The 17,519-nt window shown below is 48.8% G+C and overlaps 2 protein-coding genes and 1 long non-coding RNA gene across 6 annotated transcripts in view; 2 read left to right on the top strand and 1 right to left on the bottom strand.

The window, feature by feature from the left end:
• GPATCH8 (G-patch domain containing 8) overlaps nt 1–6,073 on the top strand; it is an 84,922-nt gene extending 78,849 nt beyond the window's left edge. For all 4 annotated transcript variants that reach the window (XM_053363178.1, XM_053363179.1, XM_053363180.1 and 1 more), the window contains one exon: nt 9–6,073. In XM_053363178.1, coding sequence (XP_053219153.1) covers nt 9–3,828 — 3,820 coding nt within the window. In that variant the 3' untranslated portion in view covers nt 3,829–6,073. The remainder of the gene's footprint in view (nt 1–8) is intronic.
• A 938-nt stretch (nt 6,074–7,011) lies between these two features.
• LOC128399250 (uncharacterized) lies at nt 7,012–11,111 on the bottom strand. Its single transcript, XR_008327193.1, has 2 exons — nt 11,020–11,111; nt 7,012–7,534 (listed from the first exon to the last, which is right to left on the bottom strand). It is a non-coding gene; the product is annotated as an uncharacterized LOC128399250 (long non-coding RNA).
• Nucleotides 8,311–17,519, top strand: part of ITGA2B (integrin subunit alpha 2b) — a 47,112-nt gene continuing 37,903 nt past the window's right edge. The window contains exons 1-5 of the mRNA XM_053360488.1: nt 8,311–9,230; nt 10,764–10,894; nt 13,099–13,196; nt 14,048–14,213; nt 15,132–15,181. Coding sequence (XP_053216463.1) covers nt 8,956–9,230; nt 10,764–10,894; nt 13,099–13,196; nt 14,048–14,213; nt 15,132–15,181 — 720 coding nt within the window. The 5' untranslated portion in view covers nt 8,311–8,955. The remainder of the gene's footprint in view (nt 9,231–10,763; nt 10,895–13,098; nt 13,197–14,047; nt 14,214–15,131; nt 15,182–17,519) is intronic.

The raw sequence follows: 17,519 nt of genomic DNA on the forward strand, positions 1-17,519 counted from the left end.
TCCCCCAGTGCTCCAGGAAGCGGGCCGATGTTTAGAACCACTACTGTGGCAGTAGACGAGGAAGGAGGAGAGGACGACGTCGATTCAGCAGCTCCCAGCAGTTGCTGCTCTTTTTCACCAGCTCCTGGGCCAGTTGCCAGTATGACCACAGACAAGGGTGTTGTTTGTGCCACTGGGCAAACTAGTAGCAACATCGGGCTTGGGCAGGTGCCAGTCCAGGTACCGCAAGCCATCAGCTCAGGGGTTAACCCTCTGAAGATAGGCGTGTCTTTCTCATTTGCCAAAAAAGCCCCAGTGAAACTAGAGTCAATTGCCTCCGTCTTCAAAGACCATGTTGATGAGTCCAGTTCTCCCGATGATGAAGTCAAAGCGGATGAGAAAGCCCAGCCCGATCCTGGAGCCTTGGGGAAATTTGGGGAGGTCGAGGGGACAAACAGCCCTGACAGCAAAGGCGACGAAGAGGAGCAAGCGCACGAGAAGGAAGGTCTAAACACCACCCTGTCGAAGCTGAAAAAGATGAAGCGAGAAGACGGCCCCATGGCACTAGAGCCAGAGTATTACCACTACATCCCACCTGCTCACTGCAAGGTGAAGCCGAACTTCCAGTTCCTGCTGTTTATGAAGGCCACGGAGCAAGTCGAAGCAGAAGCCATGAGCAAGAAAATGGCTCGCGAAAGGAAGCGGAGCAACTCCCCAAAACCCAAAGCGGCAAAGAATGGTGAGAAGGTTTCGGCAGCAGAGTGTGCCACCCACCAGAAGGAACCGAGTCCTTCCAGCAAAGGCAGCAAAACTGAAGTTAAAGACCCTCCAGAAGAGGCAGGCGGGCAGGAAGGCAAGCCACTCAAGGGAAGCGGTTCTGCGGAGTCTGAGGTCGCCAAAGAGCTTCCCCAGCTTGCGTCAACCAGTAAAGAAGGCACAGACGGGCCTAAGCATTTGACAGGACCTTTCTTCCCAGTGCTCAGTAAAGATGAGAGCACCACCCTCCAGTGGCCTTCCGAACTGCTGATCTTCACCAAAGCAGAGCCCTCTGTGTCGTACAGCTGCAATCCCTTGTATTTTGACTTTAAGCTGTCTCGCAACAAAGACATTAAAGCGAAAGGGGCGGAGAAACAGAAAGCTGCAAGCAGCCTTCCCAAGGAGAAAGCACCATCTGCTGAAGAGGGCAGCAAGAGCAAAGAGGTGGGCGCTCCTGCGGGCACCTCCACAGCAGCGCCGGAGAGCAAGTCCCTGTCTGTCTGCAGCAAGCAGGAGTCCAATCCCGTGTCGGCTGGCAAGGGCGAGGGGCCAGAAGACAGCAGCAAAGGCAGCCTTGTTGGCCGCAAGGACAAAGTGGGGAAATCCCACAAGCACAAGAAGAAGAAGAAGCACAAGAAGTCCACAAAACACAAACGCAGGCGCAAAGGCGAGGCAGAAGACAAAAGCAGGGATGGGGACCTGGCAGAAGAGAAATCCAAGAAGCGGAAGAAACACAAACACAAAAAGAGCAAGCCGTCCTTTGCCACGGAGCTGGAGCGGACGCAAGGGGCCGACGAAACTGGCCACCTCAAGAAAAGAAAGTGGTGCGCTCAAGACTCTCAGCGGAAGTCTCTTTCCACCGAAGAAAGCGGCAACAAGAAAGAGGACGGCGGCACCTCTTCCCAAGATCACGGTGGTAAAAAACCCAAAGGGGACCCGCAGCAGGCGTCATCCACCACCAAGAGACGGGCCTCCACCTCCGCCCACTCCAGCCACAGAGGCCGGCAGAGCAGCGGTGGCTACGAGAGCGACGAGGACTCCTGCCACAAGCACTTCCGGCAGAAGTCCGCTTCGCAATACAGTGACGATTACGACTCTGGCAGCAACTGTTCCCGAAGCCGCTCCCGGTCAGGGCGTCGGCATTCCTCCCGAAGGTCATCCCAGAGGTCCTACTCAACGAGTTCGTATGCCTCCTCTGACAACAGCCGGTACAGCCGGCGGCGCAGCTACTCGGAAGACAGCTACAGTGACTACAGCGACCGCTCTCGGAGCCGCACCAAGCGCTCCCACGACTCGGAGGACGATTCTGACTACGCCAGTTCCAAGCGCAGGTCGAAACGGCACAAATACTCCTCTTCGGAAGACGACTACAGCCTGAGCAGGAGCAGATCCCGGAGCCGCAGCCGAACCCACACCAGGGGGAGGTCGAGGACGAGAAGCAGGGGCAGGACGCGCAGCAGCAGCTGTAGCCACAGCCGGGGCAAGCGGCGGAGCCGCAGCCGGACCGGGCACAGCTGGAAACGGAGCAGAAGCTACAGCCGGGAGCGCAGCCGGAGTGCCAGGAGCCTCTCCCAGCGGTCTCTCTCCAGGAAGGGGTCCCGTGGCCACGAAAGCCCTGGGGAGAGGAGATCCGCACGGCGAGACTTTATCCGCTCAAAGATCTACCGCTCCCAGTCCCCCCACTACTTCAGAGGCAGACCAGGGGAAGGGCCTGCAAGGAAGGAGGAAGCGAGAAGTGATGAAGCGACAGGGACCACTGCCAGCCTCTCCCAAAACAGCGGCAACTCCAGCCTGGGGAGCAACTGCAGCTCCGAGGAGAAGAACTCCGCCACGGCTAAGCTCCTCCTGGAAAAAGTTCAGTCCAGGAAGGTGGAGAAGAAGCCCAGCGGCAGCGAGGACTCCCCCTCAGGGTCTCACAAGGTTGGGATCAAGCTGAAAGATCCCCCGCAAGGCTACTTTGGCCCTAAGCTCCCTCCCTCCCTAGGCAACAAGCCAGTCCTTCCCTTGATCGGGAAGCTGCCCACAGTCCGAAAACCCAACGCCAAGCAGTGTGAGGAGTCTGGGTTAGGATTGGGGACTGGGGAGGAGCTGGAGCTGTCTGAGCTCGACGAAACCCCCCATGATGGCGGGGAGGCAGCTGCAGCAAGCCAACCCACGGTGGACGAAACCCTGGTGATGGAGACCCAGGAGAGCCTCCTGGGAGATCAGAAGCCAGAAGAAGCGGGCGTGGAGATGGCTCCCATGCCCCTGGAGCCGCCAGCCCTCCCGGAACACTTTGGATCCGGCGACCTGCCCGTGCTGCACCCGTTCCCTGCCCCTACAGAAAGCGAAGCCGCCGAGCCTCTGGACGGCAGCGCCCAGCCCGTCTCCCTCGAAGGCAGGATGGTGCCCCTGGCCCCCGAAGTGGAGCCCTTCCCCAGCTACGTCCCACACAGCGCAGAACCGAGCATCAGCGGGGAGCCGGAAGGCAGCGAAGACTCTTCCCTGGCACCACTGGAAAGCCAGCCCATCACCTTCACCCCGGAGGAGATGGAGAAGTACAGCAAGCTCCAGCAGGCCGCCCAGCAGCACATCCAGCAGCAGCTCCTGGCCAAGCAGGTCAAGGCATTCCCAGCCTCGGCCGCCCTGGCTCCAGCCACGGCTCCTGCCTTGCAGCCCATCCACATCCAGCAGCCAGCCGCAGCCGCAGCCACCTCCATCACCACCGTGCAGCACGCCATTCTGCAGCACCACGCTGCCGCCGCGGCCGCAGCCATTGGCATCCACCCCCACCCTCACCCGCAGCCTCTTGCGCAAGTGCACCATATCCCTCAGCCCCACCTGACCCCCATCTCCTTGTCCCACTTGACCCACTCCATCATCCCTGGGCACCCCGCCACCTTCCTGGCCAGCCACCCCATCCATATCATCCCCGCTTCTGCCATCCACCCGGGTCCTTTCACTTTCCACCCCGTCCACCACGCTGCCCTCTACCCGACCCTCCTGGCACCCCGGCCAGCGACAGCGGCTGCCACGGCGTTGCACCTCCACCCTCTCCTGCACCCCATTTTCTCAGGACAGGATTTGCAGCACCCTCCCAGCCACGGCACATGAAAGAACGAGAGAGGCAGCCTCTATCGGGGAGGGGAGGGTTAGGGGAAAGAGAGGACAGGGGCATGTCTGTCTGTCTCTGTGCGTGTGCATCAGTCTCTCTCGTTCTCGGGAAGGCGGCGGCGGCTGTCTCTGGACCTGAGAACAGCCCAGGAAGGGGGAGGATTGGGCAGAGGCAGGGAGGCTCGAGGGAACAGGCCTGTGAAAGATGGGAGAGCTGTGCTGCTGGTGGTTTGCTTGTAAGGCTATTCAAGGGCTCGTGCGCCCAGGGAGGTGGCTTCTTCAGGGATGTGCAGTCCTTTAGCAAATGCAGCCCTTTTTTATTTCCAAGTCACGTATTAGAAATCATTTACTACCCACTCTGAAGACCTAAAGTGGGTATACACATCTATCTTATTTGGGCATCGATATCAAGTATAAAGCGTGAAAGTTAGTGATTTGAATCCACCTTAAAGCTTAACCCGAGCAACAGAACCAAGGAATACTCAGCCCTTGATCCATCTCCTCTTGTTGCCCTCTCCCCTCTCTCCAGCTCCTATTCGGGGAACCATGTTCAGCAGCCCCCACTGAGCACCACAAACTGGGAAGTTGCTTTTCAGTGACCAGTTTCCACCCCCAGACCAGCTTGGCAGTGCTCTCCTTTCTACACACCCTTTACGGCGCTGCTAAGAGAGCAGAGAGCAATTCCTTGATCAGTCCTTGAAGCAATATGTTGTACTGGAGTCCTGTGAACATCCTGAACATGACTCTGTAACTTGTACTCTTTTCCTCTGTAATATTGATGGTTCCTTATTAACTTATGATTTTTTTTTTCAGAAGAAGAAAAAAAAAGAATTTAAGAAATTGCACTGAACTCTGTACATGTCAATGCTGCTTTTTGTAGCTCCTCTGACAAATGTTCCATATTGATAGTATACCGCAATAACATTTTTTACAGCCCGTTCATTGAGTGGTACTCGTTCAGGTGGCTTTAGTTATCTATACATTTTAACGTAGTTGGAAAGGAAATTCTTGTCAAAGGTTCAATGCTTCTAGTTATGGCTAGGGCACAAAATGATTTCAAGCATGTATATTTTAATTGAGCTCATTTTTTTTAAATGTACCATAAAAAAGAAGACTTTCATTTTATAGGAGAAAATGTCACAGGGTTTGGAAATAAACAAAGGAGCAGTGATCTGGACTCCTTTGTCCCATAACTAACAAAGTCCATCCTGTGTAATGACATCTCTTGTAATTTCTGTGAAAAGGCAGGTTTGTGAGGCAGCTGAGGTGTCATTCACTGTGTGCTTCAGTCGGTAGCCAGGCCCCTTAAGTTTGAGAGGAACAGTCCGTTCGTTTGGCAAAGCAAACAGTCGCTTTCTGGTCGCAGGAATAGACAGGACCCACCAAAAAAAAACAACACCTGAGAGCCCAGCTATTTTCCCTGGGATTCAACCACTTGTTTTGAGTCATTGCAGCAACAACATAGCTTCTAGGTGTGGATGGGTGTGTGTGTGTTAAGGCTCTTTGTTTTCAAATATGTGCCTTTTTTATGTTTTGGAGAGGTTTTGAGTGGTGTGTTTTCGTTCCGAATCCCTTTCTTCCCCCCCCCCCTTGGGGTTTTCTTTTATGGGATGCCCTTTCCTCACAGCTGCCCCTTGAAAAGTCATCACCCAGTTGCCACTCCCCAGGGTGCGGCCCCAAAGTGAACTAGGAAGCAGGGGCTCCCGGTATCTCACGGTTCTTTTGCTGAGTGCAAAAGGAGGCCGAGATCCTGCAAAGCAGCGGCTGTTTTGGGACACATGTCCAGACCCAAAGGGCGCGCTACTTGCTTGTATATCCTGAGATGCGGCCTCCGTTTTCAGAAATTCAGAAATAACCACTGCTGGCTGCTGCCCTGAAATGGCAAGACTATGGACTGCTTTTAAGCTTCCTTACCCTTGGCTACGACGAGACAAGCACTGGAAACTGCTGCTGTGACAAAGGGACTCGGTTCTTAGTAGTGGCTGTAGATAATTCAAGAAGTAACAGTATTAATTTCTCAGTGCTTCATTCCCTTGAGGTTCAGATGGGAGACACGGCGCCCCAGCAGGGAGGAGGAGACTGGACTTCCACAAGAGTGCTTACCACAAAAGAGAACGCACTATTACTTCAGTATCGGCAGGCTATATTTAACTTTTGTCACATAAAAAGTATATATATAAATATATATACATGCTGTAAAAATGAGGAAAATAAACTTTCTAATAAACTAGTAATTTGGGGGAAAGCGTGTGTGTACTTGTTTCCCAAAGGGTCAGTTTGTTAGTCCTCATGTTGTGACTCTTCCCACTGCCGTCACCCCTATTTATGGCCCCGCATTTATTCGCTGTTTGCACAGAGCACCGACTGATCTTCCCACCCCCTTTGTTCTCTTTGATCCTCCTAGCTTCATGCCATGTACAGTGGCCCCTTGGTTTAAGAACAGCTTAGTTTATCAACAACTTGGATTAAGAACACTGTAAACCCGGAAGTAGGTGTTTTGGTTTGTGAATTTTGCCTTGGAAGCAGAACATGTTCCGCTTCCTGTTGAGTGTGTTCCATTTGTAAACTGAAAGCCCCGCTGCTATGGGAAAGCACGCCTTGGTTTAAGAACGCTTTGGTTTAAGAACGGACTTCCGGAACGGATTAAGTTCGTAAACTAAGGTACCACTTTATCATGTTTCTTTTGCTGGGGGGAAAACATCCCTATCTGTCTTCAACCCTTTTAAGATTCCCTTGTTGCTGTGATCCATCTTCCCTCAATTTGCCACTCCCAAGATTGGACCATGTTCAAGCGAGCAATTAGCTCATTGAATTGATGCAGCCCAAGTCCACATTTCTGAGATTCTGGAACCCTCGTCTCCTGATCCTCGCTGAATGCTTGCAGGATAATGATCATCACATTCAGTAACATTGGTATGACCCTGTGTGTGTTAGCTGAGGTAGTCTTGGAAGCCGGAAAAGAGTTAAGTCGCAAAGAACATAATCCTGATTTGCACATTGGTATTCAAGATGAATCGTGTCCCAGCAATGAGGCAAGATCTTCCTGTCCTCATGGTCCCTCTTGCCCACCAGCTCAAATGTTTTATTAAATACACTTACACACTTGCCCTTCAATATACGAATTAAAAATCATATATAATAAAAAATATTTAATAAAATACAAAATAATGAAGTATGCATCAATTTATATTTCAGTATTTATTCTTTTTAAACTTAGGAAAATGAGGCCTTTTGCTTGCCATCAGATGGACATTATGTAGCAGGCATCAGGCAAGCTTCCCTGGGGAGTGTTCCACAGATGGGAGTGCCACCACGAAGAAGGCCTTCCTTGAGTGCCGCCTGCTGCTTCACCGGAGTAGCAGTTTGAGAAGAGCCTGTGAAGTTGAGCTCAGGGCAGGGAAGCAGAGACAAGAACCAGGCAGTTTTTCAAGCACTTTCCAAACTTGTTCAAATCCCAAGCATGAAGGGCATCAGCTGCACTTTGAATTCAGCCTGGAAACTGGTAAGGAGCCGTGGCAGCTGCTTAAGGACAAGTGAGAGATTCCACCAGCAAAGCTGTCTTCCTATAAGGGCTTGAAATTGCCTGCCAGCTAGTAGAAGGCAGTCCATTCCATGGAAGCCACCTGAGCCTTCTACGGCAAAGCAGAATCATTGAGTGCTCCTGGGCTGCAAATCTGATTATTCCATCTGTAGCAGGTGGACACCACTGGGAATAAAAGAACCACACGTAGCACTTCTATCTTGTCTGCATCGAGCCTTAATTCATTGGTCTTATGGAGCCCAGATAATGGTTCAGCACTTCCATTGCCTCAACTGAATTTGATGTATAGGAGAAACAGGAGCTGTGTGCCATCATAGCTGGTAGCACAGTGCAGGAAGCAAAGCCAGGAAGTGTGTGCATTGGAGAACATTACAAACTGAGCCTAGTTTTGCTGGCGAATTAAGAAATTGGTTCAAAGGATGAACTCACCCCTGTGGCCATGTCACCCATTCTCACTTTTCCCTCTAAACAACCACCATGCGGGGTTTTTTTGCTTATGTTTCCTGATAAGGCCTTTGCTGGTTTCCCCTGCGGTCAGGGAGGGGTGACTGTGCTTGGCTGATAAAACATTCCTACATGCGAGTGGGATAGAAAATAGGATGTCCTGAATGCTTCAGTGCTGGGGTAGGCAACCTTCTCAATCCGGCCCACGGACGGTCCGGGAATCAGCATGTTTTTACATGAGTAGAATGTGTCCTTTTATTTAAAATGCATCTCTGGGTTTGTGGGGCCTGCCTGGTGTTTTTACACAAGTAGAATGTGTGCTTTTATTTAAAATGCATCTCTGGGGCATAGGAATTCGTTCATTCCCCCCGCCCCAAATATAGTCCAGCCCACCATATGGTCTGAGGGATGGTGGACCGGCCCACGGCTGAAAAAGGTTGCTGACCCCTGCTCCAGTGCATCCAGTGGGAAAAAGGCTTTACAAGCTGGGTCTTTGTAGCCTTCATGCCCTGTAAACTTAAAACATTTCAGAATGTTTAATGGTGGTGGGAGGATTTGCTGTACACTCTGAACTGGTCTCTTGCAAGTTTCTGGGTTGCCCCCACTCTTTGAAAATGCTTTCCTAGAACCCAACTCTCAAAGCTCCACATACGTTTCTAATCATATGTTGCAACGCATTGAGCCCTGGTGCTTGAAAACGGCTCTGACTCATAACTGCACTTTAAGAACCCTGCAGGATCCAGTAAAAATGCTTACCCTTACCACTGTGTGACTGTAGCTAATCTCAAAGCATTCCAGACTAGGAACAGGAGCTTTCAGAGCACTTCCTGAGGGTCCGTCTCATCTCATGTGTTTCTGATCTCTATGCCCCAAGGACAGATGGGGTTGGGAGTTGTGTATGGAAGACCACAGCTCATACTTGTGCACACTAGCCTGGAAATGGCAGTGGTGGTTCCCCAGAGGTGTCTTGTCAATGGTTGATCCTGCCTGTTACTGCTGCCAAACATCACTGTTCCAAGTGGTCATCGCTGCGCACACCCAGGGAGTTCCTGTTGGGAAATTCCTGAGAGACTTCTGATAAATGTTATCATCTTCAGCTGAAGAGGCTTCAGCTGGGGAGGAAAAGCGTGAGGAAATGTGTCATGTCTGTGGTCACTATTATGAGCACAGAAGAGACAGCGTTAATGGGAACACTCAGCATTTGGAGTGGGAAGAGGAGGGAGATGCTGGTGATGGCAAGAGGAGGTCATTCCTTGGGCCTGCTTGCCCCCCTCTTGCGCTGGCTGGTGGGGTTCTTGCTCCTCTGTTCCTCAGTATGGAGCCTGAACTTGGATGCAAGTTCACCAACAGTGTACTCTGGGCCCAACGGAAGCTATTTTGGGTTTGCCTTGGATTTCTACCGGGACAGCAAAGGCAGGTAGGACAGCACTGGGCATGGCGGGAGGGAATGGTGCACTCCTCAGGAGGTGGACAACGGGGACTTGGAAGTTGACAACAGATGTCTTGGGAAAGGCCAACAGCCTATTTGGCTGGCAAGATGCACGACAGCAGTGCATGAGGCTTTTATCTATTGAACCTTGACGGTGCAGGCACCATGCAGATGTTCATACTTACCGTATTTTTCGCTCTGTAGGACGCACCCGCCCATAGGACGCACCTTGTTTTAGAGGGGGAGAACAAGAAAAAAAAATATCTCCCCCTCTCTCCTCCCGCTTGGCTGAAGGGGTGCTGCACAGCCCTCTCTGCTGAAGCCAGGAGAGTCTTGCTTCAGCAAAAGGAACCTGAAGCCTTCAGAGTGCAGTGGGAACTCACGCTGCGCTCCAAAGGCTTCAGGCGGCTATCCCCTCTCGCTCTCCAGGCTTCAGCGAAAGCAACGCAAAGCCTCCAGAGCACGGAGGGAGCGCTCCCTCTGCGCTTCGGAGGCTTCGCGTAGCTATCGCTGAAGCCAAGGAGCCTGCATTCGCTCCATAGGACGCACACACATTTCCCCTTCATTTTTGGAGAGCGAAAAATACGGTAAATGGTATATTAGACAAGGTCTACAGAGCTCTATAGCAGGAGTCTAAACAAAGGCCCGGGGCAGGGGTTGTACTAGTTCAAGAGTGCCAGGGCTGTGTCAATGCTGGACGGGGGGGAGAGGGCGCAATAAATTCACTATTCCCAGATGCAGCACAATACTCATCCAAATATTAACATCTGGCAGCCAGAGGTACCCCGTCTTCAAACAGATGCATCAGGAGCAGTATGGAAAGGGTGAAAAGGGAAGGGCTGGTCATTCTTAAAATGCAGTAATTGGGGGGAGGGAATTAGCAGTTTGCCCAAGATGAGGCAATAGGAACAGCATTTGTTCAATCATAATTTGCAAGCTGGCATGACCATTGATCAGGGATGATGGGAGTTGTAGTCCCAGAACAACTGAAGGAGCCATAGGTTCCTCATCTCTGCCACAGAATGTTAATAACGGCTGCTGGTATGTGTGGCTTTTTAAATACAGCAGATCTGGTGCATGTTGATGGCAACAAGTTATTTCCTTGCGAAATAAAAGCCTTTCCTAAGTGAGATGTAAGTTCAGTTTCGGAAGGTTGAACCAGGTTATTTTTCGATCAGAAATTCACATATCCAGTTACTTTAAAAAAATTGGCGGGTTGGAGCTAGATTTGTGGTTCTGTAAGCATACATGCCCAAGCAAAGGACTAGTGCAAGACCCTGGTGGTCCAGCTGGGCTGAGCAGCCAGGGCTACTGCAGAGGCTTGTAAAACATTCCTAGCAGGGAGATTCTTCCAGCTGGTGGTTTGCCACATGAGGCTGCTGTGCACAAACATTTGTGATTCTGTCCCTAGTAGGGAAGGTGAATAGGGCCAGAGATAGGAAACTGGAAGCAGGGATGAGGTGTACTGGCTCCCTGCCTTGTATCCTACCAGTCCCAGACTGACCTTTTTCCCCACCCTAGCATGAATGTGGTGGTTGGTGCCCCACAGGCCAACAGCTCGCAGGCTGGTGTGATGGAGGCGGGTGCTGTCTATCTGTGTCCCTGGGCGCCTGGTGGCAGTGCCTGCACCCCCATTCCGTTTGATACCAAAGGTGAGTGATCCCCCGTGATTTTGGTGTCATTATAGGGTCTATACAAGCACGAAAGGGCAGTCTCACTCAAAATGTCAACAGGTGAAGATATGCCCATAATTGTGTATCTATAGTAGAAATGTTACCTTGTTTAATTTGTGCCATCCGCAATGGTGCGAGGCATCATTCACTTTGTTTCTTTACCTGTATTTCTTGTTGCAAGCTGCTCCTGTCAAAAAAAGAACTAATCTGTTCAGCAGGGATTGGGAAGATCCTTCTGATTACTTGGCAGCAGTGTTAAATGCCTAAGCATCCTTTTTTAAAAAATAAAATATTATTGGATAATAACAAAATTTATTTTGTTATTTATTTAAATTTATTGGATAATAACAAAAACCACAAAGCAGAATAACACACAAAAACAGAAAGGGGGGGGGAGAAAATACATCAATGAACAAAAGAAAAAAAAGGAACAATAAACAGATAAAAAATAACAACAAACTTAATTCTTTACAAATCCAACCTTTGAAACATCTTGGTTGACTTCCTCTAGTCCCTCCCTTCTGAGTTTCCTTGTAGTTGAAAGTAACAGCTTTCCAATATCATTATTGAACTAAAACAATTTCCAATTATAGTCCATCTTATTCACATTTCTTAATCTAAATCCCATTTATTTAATTATAACTTAGTTTAATGCTAGGCCTATTTGTTTCTTTCAAGTAATTTCTAATTTTTTATATTACAATATTTATTCAAATAGTCCTTAAATTTCCTGCCTAAGTATCCTTAACAAGAGCAGTGCCTCTGTATGTGCCTAATAAGCCTTAGACTGTTGCTTCCATGCTTTGGCTATCCAACTTTCTTAATAGATCTCTGATTGATTTACTTTTTTACGTGAAAGCTAAGAGTCCAGGTGCCCTTTTATTTATGGGGGTGGCTGAGCAGGAATGAAGATGGACTACGAGTCATTACCCAAAATGAACTTAATTCACCTGGCAACCATTTTCAGAGATTTCTTGCATTTCAGTGATGTTCAACTGAACATTCCAAGCACTGGTCTCACTGCCAGCATCAGTAGCACTTGTAGGGCATGGGCATGTGTGAGCCAGTCCCAAGATCAAAAGGAAACTCTTCATGGAATCACTGTATGTGTGGATGTGGCTAACATCTGCAACTGCAACCTCAGTTTAAACTGAGGCAGGTAGGAGTTGTGATCACAGATAAAGGCAATGTTGTCATGTACAGGGATGGTGTGCACGACCAATTCACACAGCTTTCATGAGATCAGCGAGCAACCCCAGTGACAGTGCATCATGCATGCCTGTCTTACACATGTGTGGCTACTGCCGCCACTCTGAACTTGCCCTGCAAGGTCCATCTCCTACAAACCTTCATGGCTTAGGACCCTTGTACCTACGGGACCACCTCTCCCGGTATGCCCCACAGAGAGCCTCAAGCGCCATAAATAGCAACACCCTAGTGGTCCCGGGCCCTAAGGAAGTTAGATTGGCTTCAACCAGAGCCAGGGCCTTTTCAACTCTGGCTCCGGCTTGGTAGAACGCTCTGTCTCATGAGACCAGGGCCCTGCAGGATCTGATTTCTTTCCGCAGGGCCTGTAAGACAGAGTTGTTCTGCCTGGCCTTTGGCTTGGAGCCAATTTGATTCCCTTCCCCTCTTTCTTTTTTCTTTTTCCTTTCTCCTCCTGTGATGAGGCTGCATTTTAATATTTTAATGTTTCAATATTTTAATGTTGTATTTTAATCTTGTTTTTAAGTTGTATTCATTCAACTTGTTTTTATTATTGCTAGTTAGCCGCCCTGAGCCCGGCCTTGGCTGGGGAGGGCGGGGTATAAATAAAAATTATTATTATTATTATTATTATTATTATTATTATTATTATTATTATCCCAAAAGGAGATGGAAAATGATGCTTGTGGTGGGGAGCCATGTGAAATTTGGGGGTGCGAAAATTGGGGGCTGAGGATGAGATCCCGGCTGAGTCATGAACCTGAGGTGGGCCTGGGAGAAATAGGAGTTACTTGGAGGTGGGCATCTAATGGGATGTGAGGAAAGAGCTAATGGAATCCTGTCTGCATGTACAAACCTGCAGTCAGACTGACTACTCATGAATGGCATGGGGCTGAGGGAGGGTGATATGGTGGGTCAGTAGCTTCGGCCTTCAAATCTGACTCCTCTCTTCCTTCTCCTATGCTGCTGCTGGCCAGGTGATGAGGTTGAGCAGCTGCACAGTGTGGTTCTGAAAACCTTCAAGACTAAACAATGGTTTGGAGCTTCTGTGAGCACCTGGAAAGACACCATCGTGGTGGGTACAATAAACAGACCGTCTCAGAGAAACTTCAGAAGCAGAGAGGGGTGGAATTAAACCGAGCCTCGCTGCAAACAAACCAGAAGGAACACTCAATAAATTTTAGATGTTGTACAGCCTCCCCACAAACTTTGTGCAGGCAAATCGGGACGAATACTCAATAAACGGGTCGCCTGGAAGCAGCTTATAATTGTTGGAAGAGCAACAGCAGGGCTCTTCCTATTAATAAACGAAGGGTTAAAACTGGCTAATTATGTTAAGAGTTAGTCAACTAGCCAAGGGGTGGGAGGAGGTGTTGCTTAGCAACCAGGCAGAGTGGCATGATCTTCACTGAGGGAGCACAGGCTCTGATTGGCTGGTTAGTTCTGAGGCAATTTGGCCTGACCTAAGAAAGTCAAATCGTCTCTGCTCCTTTCTCCTCAAATTATGCACCGTTCTTTAATTCAGTTTTGCTTAGTGTAGTGTTAACAAGACTTTTTCTCCCTGGACGCATTATTTAAGCGACTTGGCTAATGATAATTTCAACAGACGTAATACATCTCACTATAGTGAGGAAGACTTGTGACCAGAAAAACCTGTCTGCTTTGTTCAGTCTGCTGCCCAGATGTTAAGTGTTGTTGGGCAGCTTAAAGGCCCCTGCTCTCCCTCCATAATATTTTTCAGCCTTAAACAGCAGCCCTTCAGAGGACACCTTCAAAAGTCAGAGAGTCATTTGATAGCCATATAAATATAAATATAGGTAGGGTGAACAGCCACCCATCCTCTGCAATTACGAGGTTGTCCCTCCTGGAGGGGTGTGATTGTCAATGATACAACATCCTGCTCACCCCAGTTTTTCACCCTACCAGGCTTGCGCCCCTCTCCAGCACTGGAATGCCATTTCTGGCCAAGAGGAGGCCACAAAGACCCCCACGGGCAGCTGTTTCTTAGCCACAAGTGGCCTGCAGCGCTTTGTTGAATTCTCGCCATGCCGCAAAATCCAAATGGAATCATTTTACAAGTTGGTAAGATATGGTGAGTGCAATATGCAGGTGGCACGGAATTTTTGCCCAGAAACTTTGCCTTTGAATGAATGGCACCCTTGTTTTGCTTTTCAGACCACTCTAGTCTGCTCAGATTCCATGTCTGGCCTCGTGTAAACGGCTGCTGAGTGGTTTGCCCCATGCTCCTACATGCTCAATTGCAAACAAACAGCATGTGTGGCTTCACTCAAGCCACAATGGTGACAACAATCCCTCCCCATTCTAGAAGAAAGTTGTTTGGGTCCTTCTGAAAAACCAGAGCCTTGCAATGTCAAGTGGAGGCTATTCCATTAGGGATACCTACCTACAACCAGCACAGTTTGTCCTCAGGGGCACTAGGAATATAAGCCGTTAAAAACTGTTTTACAAATCATTTGTGCAAATTTCAATAATAAAGCATATAAGCCCAACTTAACATGTCAATTTTTATCAAATGGGGGGGGGGGATGTTTTGGAAAAGGCTGGCCAGATTATTTATACTAAATTAATAATATGAAATTATTTTGATATGAAACATGGATAAGTAATTGGTGATGTGAATGTATATTTAACTTAGGTTTTCTGATTACAGTTCATGTTTTGGTAAGTTAAATATACATGTACATAACCAATACCAATGCTAAGAAAATAAATGTGGTAAGAAGACCATGTTTAGGCAGCCCAGTCTGAAGTTGAAGGAGGAACGGAGTTTGGGTATGGTGTCCTGGTATGTGCACAAAGGGGAGTTGTGGGGCTCCAAAGGCCGCTGGACTACAATTCCCATCATCCTTGACCTCTGGAAATGCTTGCAGGGGCTGATGGGAGTTGAAGTCCAGAGGGCGCAGGCTCCCCATCCTTGATGTGAGGAGTCTTCCCCACACTGTCGCCCAATTGATTTACATGGCTTTTCTGTTTCTTTGCCTTCAATCAGGAAACGACCACCGCTACTGTGAGGTTGGATTCAGCTCTGCCATCTCTGAGGTGAGTTTTGGGAGAGAGAAGGGCATGGCCCCAAGAAACATGGCTCCCCACACCTGAGACACAATTTCCAGAGTGATTTAACAATCAATCCCTCTACACAGAGAACTCTGGGAACTGGAGCTCTGTGAAGGGAATAGGGGCCTCCCAAAAACTCCCAGCATCCTTAACAAACACCAAGTCCCAGAATTATTTTGGGGAAGCCATGACTCTTTAAAGTGGTACCATAGTGCTTTAAATGTATGGTGTTGTTAACGGAGAAATCTGAGGACTCCCTTGGACAAAAAAACAAGGACACCAGCCAGGAATACCAGAGCAAAACAGCAGCCAGTAGGCTTGGTCTTTATTGAAGACTGTCGCGACAGGACTCCCACCTGCCACAAAGTGGAACAAGATGGAAGTCCCGGACAAAAGAGCCCCCAAACTTTTATTAGTTGCCAATCCCCATGTTAGACCCCCCCAAACTACATAGAATCATAGAATCATAGAATCATAGAATCATAGAATCATAGAGTTGGAAGAGACCACAAGGGCCATCGAGTCCAACCCCCTGCCAAGCAGGAAACACCATCAGAGCACTCCTGACATATGGTTGTCAAGCCTCTGCTTAAAGACCTCCAAAGAAGGAGACTCCACCACACTCCTTGGCAGCAAATTCCACTGTCGAACAGCTCTTACTGTCAGGAAGTTCTTCCTAATGTTTAGGTGGAATCTTCTTTCTTGTAGTTTGGATCCATTGCTCCGTGTCCGCTTCTCTGGAGCAGCAGAAAACAACCTTTCTCCCTCCTCTATGTGACATCCTTTTATATATTTGAACATGGCTATCATATCACCCCTTAACCTCCTCTTCTCCAGGCTAAACATGCCCAGCTCCCTTAGCCGTTCCTCATAAGGCATCGTTTCCAGGCCTTTGACCATTTTGGTTGCCCTCCTCTGGACACGTTCCAGTTTGTCAATGTCCTTCTTGAACTGTGGTGCCCAGAACTGGACACAGTACTCCAGGTGAGGTCTGACCAGAGCAGAATACAGTGGCACTATTACTTCCCTTGATCTAGATGCTATACTCCTATTGATGCAGCCCAGAATTGCATTGGCTTTTTTAGCTGCCGCGTCACACTGTTGGCTCATGTCAAGTTTGTGGTCAACCAAGACTCCTAGATCCTTTTCACATGTAGTGCTCTCAAGCCAGGTGTCACCCATCTTGTATTTGTGCCTCTCATTTTTTTTGCCCAAGTGCAATACTTTACATTTCTCCCTGTTAAAATTCATCTTGTTTGTTTTGGCCCAGTTCTCTAATCTGTCAAGGTCGTTTTGAAGTGTGTTCCTGTCCTCTGGGGTGTTAGCCACCTCTGGGGTGTTAGCCACCCCTCCCAGTTTGGTGTCATCTGCAAATTTGATCAGGATGCCCTTGAGTCCATCATCCAAGTCGTTGATAAAGATGTTGAATAAGACCGGGCCCAAGACAGAACCCTGTGGCACCCCACTAGTCACTCTTCTCCAGGATGAAGAGGAACCATTGATGAGCACCCTTTGGGTTCGGTCAGTCAGCCAGTTACAAATCCACTGAGTGGTAGCATAGTCAAGACCGCATTTTACCAGCTTCTTTACAATCACTTCTTTACATCACTCATACATCACGGTTACATCATGAAAGGGGAGGTCTGGTGGCAGTAATCTGAGCATCCTGGACCCTGCCCCATGGTTCTCCTTGCCCTATCTAACCAAACACCTATCAAGTGCAACAAAAAAGATATTTACATTTCCCTGTTTCCCAGCCAAGTTAATCAGACCCTTTTGTCTTCATCTGGGTTTGTTATTTCTGGAATGGTTACCTGTCTGGCACTCAGGTATCAGGATGCCAGGGATTATCACTCAGGCAGAGGGGCTGCTGAGTAGCTGAGCTCACATGTCTATATGAATGAAGTTTTCCAGTGAGCCAGTACATAGATACATTTATCAGTGAATTCTTACATTTGGTATCGTGCAGCAAAGGCCCTTTGAATAGATAGGAAGAAACTGTGATGAAGTGTTTTGTGGGGACAAATCACAAAAGTCACAGAAGTGATTGTGCTGGTTTTGGTAGTGGGCTGCATGTGCATGATATCTGCTGGAGGGGCAACCCTATACATAAATTCCTGCAACCTATACATAAATTCCTGCAACAGTGTGAACGGGGACCTTAGTCATCACTGGAATTGCCAACATTGCTCAGTGGGGGGGAAACAAGCTGTAAAGAGGCTATGCCTATTGTTTTAGGTTAGCGGGTAATTGCTGATGTCTTCTGAGTTGCAAGTAGGTGGTGTGTTCAACACACATCAGGCTGTGCCTTTTTTTGTGAAGC

This window comes from Podarcis raffonei, chromosome 13, assembly GCF_027172205.1.
Source record: "Podarcis raffonei isolate rPodRaf1 chromosome 13, rPodRaf1.pri, whole genome shotgun sequence".
Taxonomy (NCBI): domain Eukaryota; kingdom Metazoa; phylum Chordata; class Lepidosauria; order Squamata; family Lacertidae; genus Podarcis; species Podarcis raffonei.